Source organism: Clarias gariepinus, chromosome 20 (assembly GCF_024256425.1).
Source record: "Clarias gariepinus isolate MV-2021 ecotype Netherlands chromosome 20, CGAR_prim_01v2, whole genome shotgun sequence".
Lineage (NCBI taxonomy): Eukaryota > Metazoa > Chordata > Actinopteri > Siluriformes > Clariidae > Clarias > Clarias gariepinus.
In genome coordinates, this window is record NC_071119.1 from 20,700,992 (window position 1) to 20,720,771 (window position 19,780).

The 19,780-nt window shown below is 40.1% G+C and overlaps 1 protein-coding gene across 10 annotated transcripts in view; it reads left to right on the forward strand.

Moving 5' to 3' along the window:
* Positions 1-19,780, forward strand: part of LOC128508646 (receptor-type tyrosine-protein phosphatase delta) — a 387,353-nt gene that overhangs the window by 342,008 nt on the left and 25,565 nt on the right. For 6 of the 10 annotated variants that reach the window (XM_053480054.1, XM_053480055.1, XM_053480056.1 and 3 more), the window contains 6 exons: positions 1,388-1,597; positions 3,199-3,359; positions 6,047-6,159; positions 8,857-8,898; positions 9,459-9,556; positions 17,914-18,037. In XM_053480054.1, the coding sequence (XP_053336029.1) occupies positions 1,388-1,597; positions 3,199-3,359; positions 6,047-6,159; positions 8,857-8,898; positions 9,459-9,556; positions 17,914-18,037 (748 nt within the window). The remainder of the gene's footprint in view (positions 1-1,387; positions 1,598-3,198; positions 3,360-6,046; positions 6,160-8,856; positions 8,899-9,458; positions 9,557-17,913; positions 18,038-19,780) is intronic. The other 4 variants (XM_053480057.1, XM_053480061.1, XM_053480062.1 and 1 more) reach the window with 1 other exon arrangement.

The window sequence follows — 19,780 nt, forward strand, 5'->3', positions numbered from 1 at the left end:
GCGTAGGTCAGACCGCGGAGACGATGTGAATTTAAACATATATTTGAAAGATATTCTTTCAAAAGTGGGTTGTGGTTGTGCTTGTATATACTGGTTAACATGTTAAGCTGAAAAAAACATGATGTGACTCAACCTTTCAAGGGCGTGTTCACACACAATTTATTTCTCTGTCAATATTTGCGCTCACAAATATTTTGAAAGTTGGCCCAAGGGCAGAGGGATTGAGCGCGTTGTGACGGGTCAGGCAGTGAAGATTGAAGACATTATCACACTGTCCGTGTGCCTCAGAGCTAAAGGCTGTACGCGCACACACACACACATACACACACACACACACACACACAAACGGAGAAAGAGAAAGAGTGAGAGAGTTCATTTTTGTTTCTTTGTTGTGTCATATAATCTCTTTTTATTTCAGTGCTAGCTTTTCGAAATGTATGTTCAAGTATAAAAGGTCAGTTAAAATAATATAAAAACAGAAAGAAAGGAAGGAAGGAGGGATGAAAGGGAAAAAAACTGGAAGGGAGAAAAACAATGGCAGGAAGAATGAATAACTGGAAGGAGGGAAGGAAAAGAATTGAGGAAACATGAAAGGAATAGAAGGAAGGAGGACTGATGAAGAGGAAGGATTGGAATGGAATGGAGAAAAATTTGAATAGGAGGAGGGAAGAAAAAGGAAAGAAGGACGAATAGAGAGAAAGAATGAAATAAAATGAATGTACGAAAGGAACAAAAAAGGTAAAAAAGATATGTGGAAAGAAGAGAAAAAAGGAAGGAAGGAAGGAAGACAATGGAAGGAATGGAGGGTGAGGATGCAAGGGGGGAAGGATAGAATGATGGAAAGAAGAAACAGAAGGAATAAATAAAGGTTTAAAAAAAGGAGGGAATACAATGACAAATCTTCCTTACTTCATTTGTCTTCATTAAAGATGAATGAGAAAAGAAAGAAGATAAATGGGAGAGTTAAGGAACAAAGAAAGAATGAAAAGAGAGAAACGATGGAAGAAAAGAGTAGAAAAAAAGGAAGAGAATGGAAGAGATTAGTGGGAAGAATTGAAGTGGGGAGGAAAGAATTGAAGGAAAAACAAATGGAAAAAAGTCATAATGGAAGAAGGAAGTAAAGATAATGATAAGGAGAAGAAGGATGAAAGGAATAAAGATAAAGAAAATAAAATGTAAAAAGTCTGGTTTGTCATTTACCTTAAAGTTTCTCACTTCTGTAAAAACTTATCGTCGGACCACAAGCTAATGTTTTTTTCCACCCTGGCTAAAAGCGTCTACAGAGGAATAAATATAACCATGGGTTATTTATGAACCTACAGTACGGAGACGCTTGCGTCGGGTTCCTATCAGCTCTTTTATCTCCACTTCTTTCTTCTATCATTAGCTTCTGAGAGAGATCAACCGGACGAGTGGAGGTGTGCGTTTCCGAAGACAGGCTGAACCCAAACCCTACATCGCTGCCTCCTTCAAAGAGCTTCCTACCGAGTTCACCCTCGGAGACAACAAGATGTACGGAGACTTCGAGAACAAGCAGCTGCTCAACGGACACGAATACATCTTCTTTGTTCTCGCCGTGTTGGAGATGTCCGAAAATGTGAGTTATTTCCATGTCCGCCCCCATCTTCATCTTCATGTCTTTTTTTGTTTTCCTTTTTTTTTTGTTTTTGGTTATTGTTGTTTCTGTTTCCAGTTTTTTTTTTTTTTCTTCGAGTGCCAGCAGAAATTGACTGATAAAGTCTTTCGTCATGCGTTCGCTCTCTGTTTCTGGGGGAATTTCGACTTCTGGCTCAGCTGAGGCGGAGAAATTGGTTTTGCGTTTGTTAAAGATTTGCACTTTTCACTCAGATGAGAGAATCCTCAGAGTGTGCGTGTGTGTGTGTGTGTATATATATATATATATATATATATATACACGGAACCCTTAGTGTACTTTTTAATATTATTGAAATGTATTCTTAAAAAAAAAAAATATTGTAAGAAGCCAACCAAATGTCCCCACAAAGATATAAATACACCATTTCTGAGCATGCATACACACACATACACACACACACACAGACACACACACGCACATATATGCACACAATCTATCAGAGATGGTGAATTTATATCTTTGTGGGGACATTTGACCTTGTGGGGACATTTGACCTAGTGGGGACATTTGGTTGGCTTCTTACAATATTTTTTTTTCTTTGATGAATAAATTTTAAGAATGTTCAAAAATATGCTAAGGGTTCCGTGTAAAGGTAACATTTGATGTTTATTTATTGCATTATTAATTACATTAGTTGGAGGTCCTCATAAGGATATTAATAGTAATGAAAATGTGTGTGTGTGTGTGTGTGTGTGTGAATTAAAACTTGACAAACTTGGCAGGCAGGCAGTGAAGGCCCCAGAGGACTGTCAGTCTCAGGAATGCCTAGATAACTGCCTTCTCTTTAATAGCACCAGATACACGGGATGTCTTATCTACTCCGCTGCAGTATGTGTGAAAGAATGTGTGTGTGTGTGTGTGTGTGAGGGAGGAAAAAAAGAGAGAGAGAGCGCTCTCAAACCCATAGCATTTGTATTTGATGAGCAGTATTTTTAATTCAGCCTTGTAGTTGCTTTGCTGGTGCTGCAGTCAGTAAAAGAGTGATAAAATAAAGAGAAAGACAGAGTGAGAAATAAAGAATGAGATATTATTTTGTTCATTTTTACCTTATTTCGTCATTTTTTTTCCCGTCATGCATCTCAGCCACAATGAGGTTGACTGTGTCTGACGAGATAAAGATTTAAAGATGTAAATTTTTCTTGATGTTTCTATTTAGCTCTTGAATTATGGCCGGCGAAATTATTTGCGCAGCTAATTGTGTGCGTTATGGAAACCGCTGAGCGCTCAGTACAGCATATGAATCTGTTTAGGTTTGATTAATTCGTTAAACACATTAGTTCTGTCTGTGCTTTTATGGGTCTGAGGTTGTTTACAGATAAAATGTGCTCTATATCGTTTTTTTTTTACATTCATCCATCTAAAACAGTTACAGAGTTAATTAGGAAATGAAAACAAGTCTCAGAAGGAAGATAACATCCCCATAATGATGTATATATTCTTTCCATCTCGTCAACTTTCATCTCGAGGTGATTAAATAAATAGGGTTGAAACCATAATATAGACGTCCATTTGAAACCTCGTGTGTGTATGTCGTCCTGTAGACCATGTACGCCACAAGTCCGTACTCCGACCCGGTGGTTTCGGCCGATATCGACCCCCAGCCTATCATCGACGAAGAGGAAGGCTTGATCTGGGTCGTAGGGCCTGTCCTGGCTGTAGTCTTCATCATCTGCATAGTCATCGCTATTCTGCTGTACAAGAGGTAAGCACGATTTCGAGATCCGTGTAAAATAATGATATGCACCTTTCTCAATAAGTGCCAACATTATCCATTAAATGATCCTGGTTTCTAAAATAACACATAAAAATAAAAGTACAACTTACAATACAAGTACGAGTAAGCTTTCAGAGAGCTCTGTTGCGCTTTTTGTCTTATTATCTAAAGCTGAATTCACCCAGCCGGTTCATGGTGGGAATATCGCGCCATCGTTGTGCTTCGGCGTTCGGTATGAAAAGGGCGTAGGCATAAAAAGGTGTCTGGGAAAAGAAGTAACTACTCCGTGCATTTTGATATGTTGAATCAGCCGGTAAACAGTTAGCCAGCTAACACACAGGTTCGTAGAGTAAATGAGACGCCAAAAACAATGAACTGAAGAAGAGACTGAGACCCATCAGCAGGACTGCAGTGCCAGCTCATTATAAATATAAAGCACTGGGTTTGTTTAAGCATTAAGAAATGGAAGAGAATGGAAGGAAAAACAAATTAAAGAAAGAAGAGAAAGAAAAAAGGAAGGGAAAAAAAGGAAGGAACCCTGACAAAGAATGAAAAAGTTGGGGAAGAATGGAAGAAATAAGTGGAGAGGATGGAAGGATAAAGGATGGATGAAATGGAAGAGAATGGAAGGAAGAAAGGAAAAGAGAGATGGAAGACCGATGGAAAGGGAAAAACAGGAAAAATTTAACAAATAACGAACACCCTGACAAATCCCACCTTCTTCACTATGATTGGTTTCAAGAAGTTCAAAGAAATTTTGGTCTATGATTGACAAGTGTGATGAAAGACGAGTTAGGGGTCATTCTTGGGCATTTTACAACATTAAATGTAAATATACATGGATAAGAAGTATACATTTAGGTTAAATGAATACAACCGAAATAGTAATTCCAGGCCACGTCACTACCCTGTGGTCGATTATTTTCCTATAACAGTTTTATTTCTAACCTTCAGTGTATTAGGGGGAAAAAAAGTAGGAAATGAACCGTAAAGCTCTAGGCTTTGTGTTGAACCACACGATCCATTACTTTTCAGGATCTGCAATGGCTTGGCCTTGAGGCCTGACTCTAAATTTACACAGCCATTAAAAAGGCCACCTATGACACCAGGATCCTGAATATACAGTGCACTCTGGGTTGTGTGTGTGTGTACTTGTGGCAGATTTAAGCACCAACAGTAGAGTCAATGTCATAACCTTACACATCCCACATAATGCACGAACGAGTCTCGCTGTCGCTGTTATTCTTTATGAGATTATCTACTGCTCAGTACAAAAGAGCAAAGTTAATCATTTTCTCTCTTGTACGAGTCGAGCGGTGCGCATAATGATGCTAATCTCAGAAAAGCTCACAAAACCCCACCACGGGAAAAAAAAAGAAGACCGTTTCACCTCGCCAACAGTAAACAATAGATTTTCCTAGATACTTCCCGTTTTCTTGTTTCGCCTTTCATGAAAAGAGTAAAAGGGAAAAAAGGCGTCCGTGCGTTCGCATGACACGCGTCAGGACGGATACAAAGCGGCTCCGGAGGATCCACCTGCTTGCAAATTGCAGTGTTCAGAAATACATCCTGCTCGTTTAGATTGCATAATTGAGCGTCGCATCTGTAAAGAAAAACGAGGCCGAGAAAGAGAACTCGCGATTTCTGCGTTAACGTCGACTTTGCGCCGACAATGGAAAGAAAGAGTCTTTCAAAGGACAGTGTTGGAAAATGTCAGCTTTAGTCCAAGTAAAAAGACAATCCGTGTCTTGTGGCGTAAACAGGAAACGGTGCTAAAGAAATTCACGTTTATCTTAAGGACACCTGCTACTTCCAATCTAACCCCAATTTTCTCTTCTTTTTCTGTGCTTCCTCTGGAGCAGCAAACCTGACAGGTAAGACCAGGTGGAATACCAGAGTTCTATCTCATCCTTGTATATTGACTACAGCAAATAAAGATGCTGTGCTTGTCAAAATTGTCAAAAGTTGTAGGCATGTACTCTTCTAAAGAATCCCCAGTGTACATTTATAATTACTGTACATATAGGTCTTTCCCTTTTTAAAAATATCCACTACCAGAGCCTTACAGAGAATGCTAGAACCCCCTACCATGTCTGACTTTTTTATGGTGTTGGAGTAGTCTATAGATTTTCATTGATAGATATTTCAAACCAAGGCAGATTTCATTGACTGAAATGTCCAGAGTAAGAAAAGTCCTCATTTTGAATGGCAATTCGAGTTCCATAGCCTAGGGACAGCAAGAGAGAAGGACTAACAAGGAAAGCATAGCAGTGATTGATTGGCACGTCCAACATCCCCGACAGCAGAATGTTGGTGGAGAAGGTCGGAGTTATAAGAATTCCATTAAAAACTTCTTTTAGATGATCACAACTGATGCACTACAAAGGCATCAGGAGATTGCAAGTTTGAATCTCGAGACTAGGTGGGAGAATGTACATAGAGTCTCTTTTCTGTCAATCCCAGCAACCATGGCCAATTGGGTTGCAATCACAGCATCCCTGGCCATCCTTGGAGGTTAGTAATTATTAAAAAACAAGAGTATGCTGTATTACAGTACTTTAATCTACTCATAGTCTAGTTTCTAGAAGGTATTAGCTACTTTCGGAAAATCCAAACCAAACACCTGGACGTATTACAAAATACCATTTGCTGTGTTGTTGTGTTTTTCTTTTTAGGAAACGAGCTGAGTCGGAGGCCAGGAAAGGCAGCTTACCCAACAGTAAGGAAATGCCATCACATAATCCCACCGATCCCGTGGAGCTAAGGCGTCTCAACTTCCAAACTCCTGGTAAGAGCCGTGACGCGTCCTCATCCTCACCTTCATCCTCATCATCAGCCATCGGCTTTATTTAAGTCAGGGATCTGTTTCTATCCTAATTAGTTTGTTTTGTTCACGTCAAATCTAACTTTCGGTGGTTGTCAGGTTCTACCATCATGTTGAGCATACGCTCTAAGAGCATTCTTCAGTTTGTCTCCGTTGGAAAGAGCTACGTGGAATTCCAGAGCAGAGGCTTGGAAATGCCTGAGAACATCCAAATGCACTGTATTTGATATACCTGGTTGGAATATGACCAGCATCCTGATACAGAAAGTAACTCTAAGTGTATCTGCTAATTTTTTGCCAATTTAGTTTTGCAACGGTTATTTTCAGCTTGTGCTGAGTAGTATTTAAAAGCTTTGCTGTGACACTTCTGAAACTCGACCACTGCTGCAGAACTTTAACTGTCGAGCTCGGCTCCCCTAGACTAAATTCAAAGTCATTCAAAATGACTAAATTGCTTAATTGAATGTCACTCGTTAGTAGACTGATTGGACCACTAAGGGTCCATGCTAACAGCACTTCAGTCCCAGTCCTGTTGACCTCATGCTCTGCACATCATTTCCTGCTCTACCACTCCTGATTTAATCCGTCACCTTACCGAGTTTCCATACAGAAAAAGGAACAGGGTTTTTTAGAACTGGAACACTGGGAATATTTATTTAATAGTAAATATTGCAATCAGAATATTTTGGTTATGCCGGAGTGGGTGTATGCTGGAAATACAATCCTAATTGGAGTGCCAACAGGAGCTCTCAAGGTGGTGTTTATCCACGGAGGCGGTTGATATACTGTACCATATTATATATTACATATGAACTGAGTCACTGGACAAACTTGTCTGGATACTTGAGTGAAGGCTGTGACATTAAACTATTGTACAAAGTTAATAATTAAATATCATAACCATATCCACTGAGTCAAACCAGTAACTATACCTTGTGCCGAAAGACTTATTTTGCTAGTGATACGTAGATAGATAGATAAAGAGATAGAGAGAGAGAGAGGTTTAGTAACCATGACCTTGGAAGGCATCTATGTTTAGACTTAAATTAGTTGAGAATGTTGGAATTATGATTGGGAGATTTCTTAACTTGATATCAAATGCATTACAAATTCCTCCTTAGCTACTTGCTCTTACAGTTTGTATCTACAAATATTTTGCCAACGTCGAAATTAAATCCTTTAACACCACTGTGTTGCAGTTATAAATGAGCAAAGTCAAGATGTATTTTCCTGGTTTCGCTGGCTAATCATCAGATTTCTAATTATCCCTTTTTCTTTCAAGAATATCAAGTCTGACCTTTTGTAAAATACGAATTAACCCCAGTTGAACATGTTTGTAAGGAACGGAGTAAAAGACGTGGCGGGAATGGAAAGGAGGGAGGGATTGAGGGGGCGGGAGGTGAACGTGGAAGTCGATGTGCTGTGAACATAGCTGTCCCGCCTTTAACCCCGGCTGACGAGGTGAGAGCTGTTCAGACCCCAAACCGTCCAGCCAGAAAGATCTCCCGCAGGAAGCGATTCGGCGGAAACAGGGGTCATGACGTTAAGTCATGTCACAGCCTTGTCGCGTCGCGGAGAGCTGAGAACTAATACAAGATCTGTTTTTTTCTCACACTAAAACTAAGAAGATGTTAGTAAAAAGGTGTTCTATCTGGTCTTTCACGTCGCTCGGAGGCTTGTTTTGTTCAGACTTACGAAACAACTCATTTGGCTTTGTTCTTCAAGTGGCCCACACATCCACTTCTCTCCCGGCGAAAACACACTGAGGGCCGCTACATTAGTCTGACACGTCCTCCTCCTTTCCCCCCCTTGAAATCCTTCATGCACACAGCGTGTTCGCCCCGTCCATCTCCCATTTTCATCTTAAGGGTGCTCGATGTCAGCACAGTCGCACTCGGCAAGTGCCAGTTTCATTGTCGTCGTGCCTGGAAATGGATCTTGAGTGGCGCTAAATGGGTGCTCTTGGATGCTTTTTCCATTAGCTAATGCCTACTTCTGTCATCCACTCGGATGAAAGAACCATTCCCGCTGCATCCACACACTCATCCTTCTCTCTGTTTTTTTTCTGTCTCTCTCGCTCTCTCGCTCTTTTACCGATTCCATATCTCTCACTTGCACGCCATCTGCTGTTATGCAAACTGGTTATTAAAGCCTCGCCGCTTCCACTTTCTCCCCAATTCACTCCTCCCACTTTTCCCATCATCCATCTGGGCATATTCCGTCCTTCCGTTCTTCTTCACCCCTACAACGCCCTTACGACGACATTCCCGCCAGAAAAATCTAGCACAAGTCTGTAGTCAGTCTTCAACCTAGAGTTAAAGATCATCGACTTGATTTTACTCAGAAACTAAACTTTGACTCCACTAGTTTCATGCAATCCCTTGTAAACTTGTTTACTTCTGCTGCTATTTCTGTCTTTCTTTTTTGTGATCAGTTTTGTATGTTTAGTCGCTTTTTCCTGCACACTAGCATGTAGCATCTTTTGTGTTTTTACTAACAAACCGGCGTGTAGACGTGAGGAGTAGGTAAACGTCTCATCGACGGCATACGAGTCTACGTTGTCCGTGCAGCTTTGTGTTTAATTTCAGGATGTCTGTTCACCACATTTGCTTTAACCTTTAGCGACATTTGATTTACACCGCGCCCCCCTTTCCTCCGCAGGTTCCGGTGCCTCCGGTTACCCCAGTAACCTCCATCTGTCAAGTTAGTTGTTCTCGTTTATACACATGCCATTGTGTTTCTTCCTCGTTCATCCTCATCATCTTCCCTTTTTTGTTTTCATTTTAAACATTCAGACTTCCACTGAGGCTTCTCACCGCCTAACACACAATGCTTTACTGTCATGGCATCGCAGGGAAACCTCGGAGCTTCATGTCATGTGCTAAAACGCTGACCATCCAGCGCTTTTTTTAAATTATTATTTTATTTTTGTTGTTGTTGTTCTTCTTCTTCTTGATGTTCTTGTTTGTATTATTTATTCATTTCCGTTCACCATGCTAACTACTGACGCAGCTTGCTGTGCGAATAACATTCTTCTTCCACCTCAGGAATGCCCAGTTGGAGTTCTCCATTAGCATATGTCTCCATCACCTGAGAGCATGCTAAACGCTTTGAGTGATTCTCCCCTAACTATACTCACATATCTCCATCTCTTATGACACACACTTTTCTTTTTTCTAACTAGCTCATCTCTAATTATTTATAACATCCTGGGGTTTTCTCTTTATGCTAACGGCGTGCTGCTGCATTTCCTATATCCGCAGGTATGGCCAGCCACCCTCCGATTCCCATCATGGACCTGGCAGACCATCTGGAGAGACTCAAAGCCAATGACAACCTGAAGTTCTCACAGGAATATGAGGTAAAACCCTAAAGACTTTATACACTGGTCTCTACTTAGTGATGCTAATGTAGCTCTGCTTTCATATCCATCAAGTTCATGTTTGTACGGTTAGATTAAATTGTGATCAAAGTTGTATATCAAGCTAAATACCGAAAAACAATTGAGATTGGAAGGTTCACCCCTAGATATGTGCAGTGAAGTCAAGTTTGTTGAAATCAGCTGGTTTAAATCTAACGGGTAAAGAAAGGTTAAGTTTAAATAATTATTAGATGATTTTAAAAAGATATTACACATTTTTGGCAAAGATCGCAACGTAAGACTGCTGATTAATGATAAGTTTCCTATATCTAGTCATATTTACGACCGGAATAAACTGCACCTGTAATTGTAATCACAAACAGACCATAGCCTGAGAACATTCTGTCCTAACCTGGCTCCATCTACAGCACAAAGTTTTGAATCAGAACTCGATGTCGAGAGACAAGACAAACCTAATTCAAATGATTAACAATTAAGTTCCTTGATACAATTTAGTTTGAAGTCAACTTTTATGTTTAAAATGTCATATTTTCGAACATATTTCATTGTTTATGAAGTTAGGACATTTTATGGGAATAAATGCCTTTAAGCAATTTCATTTAGGGTGCTTTTTAAGTTACGAGTCCTGGCCCAGGTCCGAGTACACTTGATCAACCTTAAACACAGGTCGGCTTGCAAAATACAGTAGGAACGCGCCAGGCACAAATCAGCGTGCCATGTAAGAGACTACTTGGTACAGCGTACTCGGGCACGGTATCTCACGAATCAGATATGACAGCCAAATGTACATAAATGACTGTTTAGGAAGTGACAGCATCTATGCTATTGGTCTTACCTGATATCTCTGAGCATGAAGCACATGCCGATTTCATCCTCTGAACTACACAGTCATGGCTGAGTAGGAGGTATGCAAGTGGGCAATTACTGACATTTTCTCTGAGATAGCAATAATATCAGGCATAGCCTGAAAGTCAGGTTTCTTGTTCTCTTTTTGTCTTAGTTTTTATTGTTGGAATATTGTTTGAAACCAACTAACTAAAGTCAAAACTGCCACCTGCTGAGCGTTAATACCCAAGTGTCCACAGGTACAGAACAATATTAACAATGGGAAAGCTGGTCCGTGGGGGTTGTTGAGTATTGATCTCAGACCTTGGCCTAGCAATGATTGATTGTAGGTTTCTGTGAAACTATACAGCACAATTTTTGCTCTAACATGGCCCTTTAGTTAGCTCCAGGTCCAAAACGTTAAACATTTGTTGTCACATTTAAAACTACTTTCCTCGTAATAAAGCGGGCAAAATGCAGCTTGCCGTAGACTGCAGCAGAGTTGGAAAGGTCAGGCAAAACAGAGAAAGGGTAATCCTGTTATCTTTGCCTCGAAAAGAGGTGAAGATCTCTTTATAGTCCCTAGAACGGCAATACGCTGTCAGAGCACACCGATTCAAGTGTGTGATGTCATTTCTCCGACGACAGAAGCTGGCCGATGATTGGATTCGAGGCAGCAGAGGGCTGAAGAGAAATCGTATTTGTCACTATGTTATTTTTTTATTTCTCCGTCACCACTAGTGGGTAAATGGTATGAGAAGCCCGAGGCTTTCATTGATGGATGGAGTGTTATTAAACGGAGCAGGAAAAGGCCAGTCCTGCATGTGGCCAAAGTGGTAGAGCCAAGCGCGAGTCCATTTCGGTTTTTTGAGTCCATTTCAGTTTATTTCTCTTACAGTTGTTGTTAAAGCAGCTTTGCAGATATTCAAGCTCAGACCTTTGAATATCAAGGTGAAGGTCAGTTCATACAGAGCTAATAGCTACTGCTCTAAGAAAAAAGGAGAACACTCCAGATTTCTTTTACATTTGTCTTAAATAAAAGACATATTGTGTTTCTGAGCACTCTGAGGTTGATTTTGAAGTAGTGTAGAGTCTCCAGTGTGAAGAAATAACACATTTTTTGATTATATATCCTTATTATAAAGCATGATGGTGGCAGCATTGTTTTGTGAAGGATGCTGTTCATCAGCAAGTAATACAGGAAAAGATGGTACGGCACCAAATACATGACAATCTTTGAAGAAACCCATATCCAGTCTGCGAGAAAGTTGCAGGCGAAGGAGAAGTTTCACCTTTCGACAGAGCAGTGACCCCAAGCATACTGCCAAAAATGCAATGGCATGGTTTCAAACTAAGAAACCGAATATAGACCAGTCCGGTCAAAGCCCAGACCTAAACCTAATTGAGAATCTTTAGTAGGACTTTCCTTGACAACAGCTTGATAAAATCAAGATCCAGATGTAAAGTAAATAGACATATTCCAGATGATATCTTAAACATATAGTATTATCTGAGTCTTCCTGTTGTTTTAAGAGAAAACATTTATTAATTAATTATAAATTAATTAATTAATTAATTTTGTCACATTTTAGACTACTTTCCCATTAATTAACCTGGCAACCTGCTGGTTGGTGTAGTTTGGAGCAAAGTTGGAAAGGTCAGGCAAGACACATTGTCTTTTTGAAGTACTCTGAGGAAAATTATGAAGTAGTTTAGAGTCTCCAAAGTGAAGAATTAACTCTTTTGTTGATGATCTATCCTCACTGTAAAGCATGGTGGTGGTAGCATTGTGTTATCAAGAATACTGTTCATCAGAAGAGACTATAGGAAAAGATGGTACAGCCCCAAATATATGACTATCCTTGACGAAACCCATATCCAGTCTGTAAGAGAATTGCGAGCAAAGCAGATGTTTCACCTTTCGACAAAACAGTGACCCCAAGAGTACTGCCAAAGCTACATTGGCATGGTTTCAAACTAAGAAACTAAATGTAGACCAGTCCAGTCAAAGCCCAGACCTGAACCTTATTGAGAATCTTTAGCAGGACTTTCCTTGGCAACAGCTTGAGAAAATCAAGATCCAAATGTAAAGTTGATAGACATATGCCAGATGACATGTTGCTGTAATTGCAGCCAAATGTGGTTTCACTAGGACTTACCCATCGAGCATGAATATTTAAGTAACATGGCATTTTAGATTCTTTGTTTAGTTAACCTTTGTACCTTAATAGGAAAAAAAGTCTGCACTAGCAAATGTTAGACATATGGTACAAATAAATATCCAAAATTAAAGGTGCCGTAGGTACGATTAGTTTTCTTAAACACTTGGGGTTCAACAATCAAATGTTTCCAATTAATGCTTACAAGGTTCCATCCCCAGGATGTCTGTATGAGGCATCCAATCATAAACATTCAATCCGGACAGGAAGTCTCATTTTCTTAGCAACTAAATACACTTTTGCTAAAGCTACAACTTAATCCTTCATCTTCTACCTGTCTTTCAGTTTTGTGTAGTACGTAAAAAATGCTTATAGCACCTTTTAAGTCTATTTCAGTTTCTTGTTTTTACCTAAAAACTGTTAAAAGTTTAAATAATTGAGTGTTTATGCAAAGCAATGTATAAAAAGCATGCAACTTGAGGAAGTAAAGGTATTTGCTCAGTGATGCACCAAAAATGCACGATTTACAGAATCACAAAGAGTGACAGGAGGATTGGTGTTAGAGATCAGCTATTAAATTGGAGAGTCTAGACGGTACAAAGTGCCAAATGCGTATGGTCTGTAAAAACTGTGTATGTGTGTGTACAAACTATGCCACTGCTGTGCTTTTGCCCTGGCATTGTTTCTTTGTGGCTATGTGTCGGTGTGCATACTTGTGTGCGTGAGCGCAGCACCGCAGGTTGCGTTTTAACCACAGCCGCCTCCAGCCGATGAGGTCAGCCTCTGGCTCGGTGCCAGGCTGCCCCTGCCATTACTGCAGCTTAACTACATCGAATTGTAATTCCCAGCCACTTTCCACCCCCCCCACTTGCAGCGGCCAGGAAACTCATTTTGAGAGCACAATGAAATGAGGCCGCGTTTCATTATGAGCAATGTTGCGACCCGCTGTTTCAACATATTCAGATGAAATGCCATGGCTAAGCCGAAGATTTGTTCTCCCTCATAATGCAGCGTGGCTCAGCAACGTGACCCACGCTGATAGAAAAATGCCACCACACAATTTTTTTTCGCATGTCAACGGTTATTATGAAGAATTCTGTGGTTAAGGTGATGCAATTTACAGTTACAGTATGCATATTTACTGTCGTGTTTTCTGCCTTCTTTTAACACATCGCTGGTTAACATGGTAATTTGACAGAATTTATATTACATCCGGATTATGAATGAAGGCTTTTTTTGTAATTAACAAATGGATGAACTAGCTCAATTTGAAGCAAGCTCATACTTTAGATTCTGCTTTTTTTACACTTATGTACCCCGTCATATTTCGTTCTGTGACTTTTGTTCAGGTGAATTTTTGTTAACCTGGTAGCTGTATATCTTTTTATTTTTAAACCAGGAGTGAGAAAATGGCAATGTTTACATGGAATTAAATAGTGAAGCATTAGTTAAACTAGCTCAAAAGCTTTTTTTTTTTTTTACAGATTTTTTTTTGTACTAATCAAATCTTCCTTGTTTCGGAGGACATGTGTAGTTATTTATTAAATAACTACGAGGGGTGTTCAAGTAAATCTGGACCTTGTAATTTTTTTAAATTCTGCTCAATCAAGCCATAAAAGCGTTGACATTTACAAAACAATTTAGGAACAGTACGGTGATGAGACTCTTAGCCGCAGTAAAACATTTGAATCGTGCATACGTTTTAAAGAAAGCTGCAATAGTTCGAGTGAACATTAAGTGAGAGAAACGGCTGATCCTTTAAAATCGATGGATAACTTGTCACCATTCCGCGGAAGAGATGCACTTGTCTGTTCCATCTGTCATTCACTAACACCACTTGCACATTACTGGAATTCACCTGTGAGTCATTGGCACATCCCTCGCATAGTCCTGACCTCACTTCAAGCCATTTCCACATATTTTTCAGTTTTATTTATATAGCACATTTAACAATGGTCATTTCTTGGGCACTGGTGGTAGGTGTTTCGCCTGCTATGCGGAAGGCTCAGGTTCAATTTCCAGCCAGTACCCAACCCCCAGCAGTGCCAGTCCCAAGCTTGGATAAAATGGTGGGGCATCCTGCGTAAAACCTGTGCCAAGCTTGTATGTGCAGGCCAAATGGTCCACTGTGGCTGGCGCTTGCCAGGAGCAGCCAAAAGGCCAACAACAACAACACCACCAATGGTCATCTCTCGCAAAGCAGCTTTACGGAATCAAAACATTAAATGGAAATTAATTTGAAAAGCATGAGGAAATATGTATAAATCATAATTATCTGTTTATCCCTGACGAGCAATCCGAGGGCGATGGTGGCAAGGAAAATTCCCTGACAATCGGAAGAAACCTTTGAGAGGAACCAGAGTCAACAGGTACCCATTCTTGTTTGGGTGATATCAAATAGCAAGGATTGTCTTGCGGTCATACTGTGTGTTAGGAGGATGAAAGTTTGGTACAACAGGAAAGGTGTTAGTGGAAACTCACATTAGTGGAAACTCAAGTTTGTGGGAACTTCAGTCCTGAACTATTGAGCGAGTGCAGTCACAAGCCATCAGAGCACAAATGTCTCCAAGACCATCTTTATGGTCAAATGAAACTGCCCACAGTCATTACACGCATCCCAAGCAGACAATACGAGCCCAGAGGACTTAAAAAAAAACAGCAAGAACGGCAAAAAGACATGGGCACCAGGAGGGGTCAGACAAGACCAGAGGGCAGAATTGCTTGCAACTCTGGAGAGCAGCTAGTCCGATCGTGGCTCTGGTGTACTGAGAAAACGTTCTACCTTGATGGTTTTAAGTACTAGTGAAACACTGAGATAAGTGCATAAAAAAATAGTGTAGCAGAACATTGAATGTATGAAAAAGCCTTCAACATATCAAACCTTCAATATATCAAATATTGCAATTGCAATTCAGGGAACATTTTATACAATTCAATCATCATTCTTTTTCTTGCCAAACTATATATTTAACCTAAGAGCTATAAGCTCTCCAGAAAACAGAAGGAAATAAATGTTGCACTTGAAACCTTATTAAAGAAATGAAGCTGTTCATGTTCTCTCATACCTGGATGCAACGTTTAACACAAAGTTGCCTCTAAGTACTGTTTGGGGGCTTGTTAGAGTTTGTAAAAAGCTTTTCCATCGCCAGAAACAAGATCTCCATAGTTTCACTCTGGAGACAATTCAAACTGTTGTTACTGTAAACTCATGAGTCAGACTTATAACAGGGCACTTAGGATGATTGAAGAGAGACGCATGAATCTCTTACCGACCCGGAATGTTTAAAGTGGACCTGTGGCGTTAGTGAAGAACATGATGAATAGTTTATTAGCTTATATATGAGGCTAAGATAATTGCGGGGGAGCACCGTGTTCTGTAGTTGTACTGCCAGAAGAGGGCTTTGATCATGGATTAGCACACAGTGATTTTTATTTAGCTTGACAACGGTGGAGCAAACTTTCTTGGACCAAGTGTGCATCCCGGACAGTGTCCCAAATAAAAACCCACAGGAAGTCTAAGACGCCGGATGATGGAGTAGAGGTGAAGCCACTTTAGACGAGGATATTCCAGGATAAGGAGACGGACTGCGTCTATATACTTGACATTTCTGAATCCTTATTTTCAGCCACTCGCGTCACTCAAGTTGATGCCTGACGCTACTTCCTCTCAAATGCCAGAGCTAGTTCTTGTGGCAGGGGAACTATTTTAGGACGTTTGTCAGTTATGCAGGATGCCTATCATGCCTCCCCTCCATTTAGGCTGAGACTGAGAGCTGGAAATTGAGCTGCTGGCAAACACGGCTGTGAGGATCTGTATCTTCGTGGTATAATTGGTTGAAAACATGGAAGTGGTATCCAGGTCAGAGTTTGAAATGCATTTCAAGTTTCAAGGGATTTTCAAAACATTTCTAGCCAATTTCCTAGTTACACTCTTTATTTGGGACAGAAGGGAAATTCTGCAAACTATATATAGGAAGAAACTAATATTGTATTGGTACATACAGTACATGTCAATATATGTATTGGTACGTACAGTACATGTCAACCAGTATAATATAACATGTAAAGCAACCAGTTTTCACATTTATTATCACATTACTTAACTTAGTGCTTAACTGGTTAGCTTTAAAAGTTGTAAAAATTACATACATACATACATTTTTTTTAAGGATTATGCAAACAATTTGCTTTGTTGAAATAAATGTTGGACCATCAAAAAAAAAAATCACTCATAAAGCAAGATATGACAATGTTGACTCAGATGGCTGAGGCCCTAGGTTGCTGTTTAGAGGGTCGGGGTTCCATTCTAGCCATCGGCAGCTCTCCACTGTTGGGCGGTTAACCCTAACCACTATTACCCATTCGGCCCATACAACCCAGCCACTGCATGCAATGCTTGTCCCAAGCCTGGTTAGAAAAAGGGGTTTTGAACCAGAAAGGGCATCCGGCATGAAGGCTACACCAGACTTAATGTGGCAAACCCTAGGATTAAAAAGAATACAGGTCAAGAAAAGGAAAAAGAAGAGCTTATAAAACAGGAAAGTTATGGCTTCCTGGACTTAAATTTTAAAGCAGACATAAACAAATAGCGGACGGTGATCTGGACCGAGTTACAGTTCTGTCCGACCTCTAATGCTTTTCTGATAAATGAGAATAATTAATATACCAGTAATCTAGTGCTTTTTTTCCTTTAAGGTGGGTGGAGCTATGCACGTCAATCAACAGAGCCAATCAATGTGATAGTTTACCGTGAATAGACAGAGTGTGCAGAAGAAACAGAAATATAGCGTGACATAGCATGGCGTACTTCAAGAAAAGTAAAGTAGACTATGAAAACTGAACCTTATAAGATGAATGGACTCAATGTATGTTTATTCTTTCTGCGGGAAGTTTAAAACCATTTTGTCTCATATAGTATGCTCCAAAGCAACCGCGGTCCTTTTACATTCATTCACAGCCTAACATAATGCAAATGAAGATGCACTAAAACTGATTAAAGATTGCTGTTTCTATTACATACAAATACAAGAAAATGTACAAGGCCATCAAAGTTCCAACTGTCTGCATGTTTAACATAGTTACTAAAAAACCGATGATAAATATTACTGTTAATTATATTATAATTGTTCATTTTAAATTGCTTATTTTTTTAGACTTACAATGATTGTATATAAAGAGATTTGAATCCAAACACAAATGTGAAATTCGGACCTTGGCTTGAAAAAAATTTTACTGACCTGATCTTCTTAAATTTAAGTCCAGGACCCCTTTTTCAAAGTTTAAACTTGTGGTTTGCCTACAAGTGGCGGAAAAAAAAGTGCAATTGATTGTTGTCTTTTGTCTTCATTACAGTCTATAGATCCAGGCCAGCAGTTTACCTGGGAACACTCGAACCTGGAAGTAAACAAAGCCAAGAACCGCTATGCCAATGTCATCGCCTATGACCACTCAAGAGTGCTGCTTTCCTCCATTGATGGTATGTCTGACCTCAGGCTTTTTTTAATCTTCTAGCATAGTTTATGGATATTAATAATACAAGTGCAATTACACAGCTATATTAGCTGTCAGCTTACATATATATGCTACTCAATATGTTAATGCTTTTGTGCTGAAGCAACAGTACACCCAAGAGTACGTTGAGCCAGGCTGATTGTCGAAACAGATACCCGTTCCCCCTCCATATAGCACAACACTGAGTGTTTTTTATTTCTACATGGATCACCCACATAGCAGCTTTCATGCCAACCTCTTCATGGCATCCCAGAACCCAACGCAGCCCTCTGTTTGTCCTCACTAAGCCTTCCGAATTGATTTCTCTCTGATGGGACACACATATTTGTGGAACCGATGCATTGCACGCTAACATCTGGAGTTGAGAACCCGCGGCTCTCTGTGTTTGCTTTGATTCGAAAGACTTGTACACGCGAGAGTTAGCCAGAGCTTCTGGCTGACGTCGACTGGCTTTCGAGCTGCCTGTGATTCAGTACGCAGAGGGCAGAACAAAATAAACACAGTAGGAAAGAAATCTGTTTTGCAATCAGGAAATTTTCAAATGGCAGCGCAGTAGGAACCAGTCTGAAGTTTTGCTTTTTTTTTTCCCCCTAACTCGGCCTCGAGGACCCCCTGCCAGGCTCCATCTTTGTTCTGTTCCAGCGTTTAGCGCTGTAATCACGGACTGTAGAGTTCTGATTACCTGAGCTAGGTGTGGCAGGAGATGAAGTAGAACAAAACAGTGGTTTAGGGATGTTGAGGGACAGATTGGGGGCAGAACTTCATTCTTACGTACCATCTCCTTGCCTTAATGGCGTATCGTTAAACTGATCAAAACAAACTCATTTGTGGACCCTTGTTCGGTCTTACTGTCTGGATCGCATATTATTTTTCTTAACAATTCGTTAATTAAGCTGAATGTTTAATTTAAGCTTATATTTAGATCATCTCACACAGATTCTATAGATCCGCTGCCGTAATCATAAAGACCACCCTGGGTTCATCCCAAGAGTCACACAACACACCCACATAAATGTCATTGCAAGGAAGTACAGATTGAGTGTATACGTACCAGAAATACAGTTACAGCCCCAAAACAGTCAAGACAGAGAGTGTGAAAGAGCAAGAGAGAGAGTGTGTGTGTGTGTGTGAGAGAGAGAATCCATAAATCTCACACTGGACGCTGTAAAGGTCAGTAGATGTGAAGTCGAGCAATCCTTCTCATATTTACAGGCCAGCTGGCTACAGCTTTCCTCTGCTGAGAAATTTTATTACTGATCTTGCTGAGTTTTAACATACTGTACTGATCTAAATCTAATGGAGGGGAAAAAAAAAAAACTTTTTTGACTTGCACAGAGCAGCTTTTCCCAAAGCCTGAGCTGCAGCCCCCTAGTGAGTTATACAATTACTGCAGGTCGAACGCGAGATGTCATTCATAGTAAATAAATATAAAGTTTTTTTTTTTTTTTCAATTTTGTAAGTAGGTTTACAATTTCCATGAAATATTTCTGATTACGTATTTACATTCAAAAATAAATTAACCAGTCCTAATAAGACGAAGCCATGGGATTTAAATAACTGTCTGAACACACAAATCTGATGTTTTTCAGACCAAATCTGAATCACGTTTAAGATGTGGTCCTAGAGGTCTGATACGCTGTCATGCGTCTTGAATGACAATCATCAGATCCGAATTCTTGGGACATTCTGTAGATTTGTGCAGCACAGG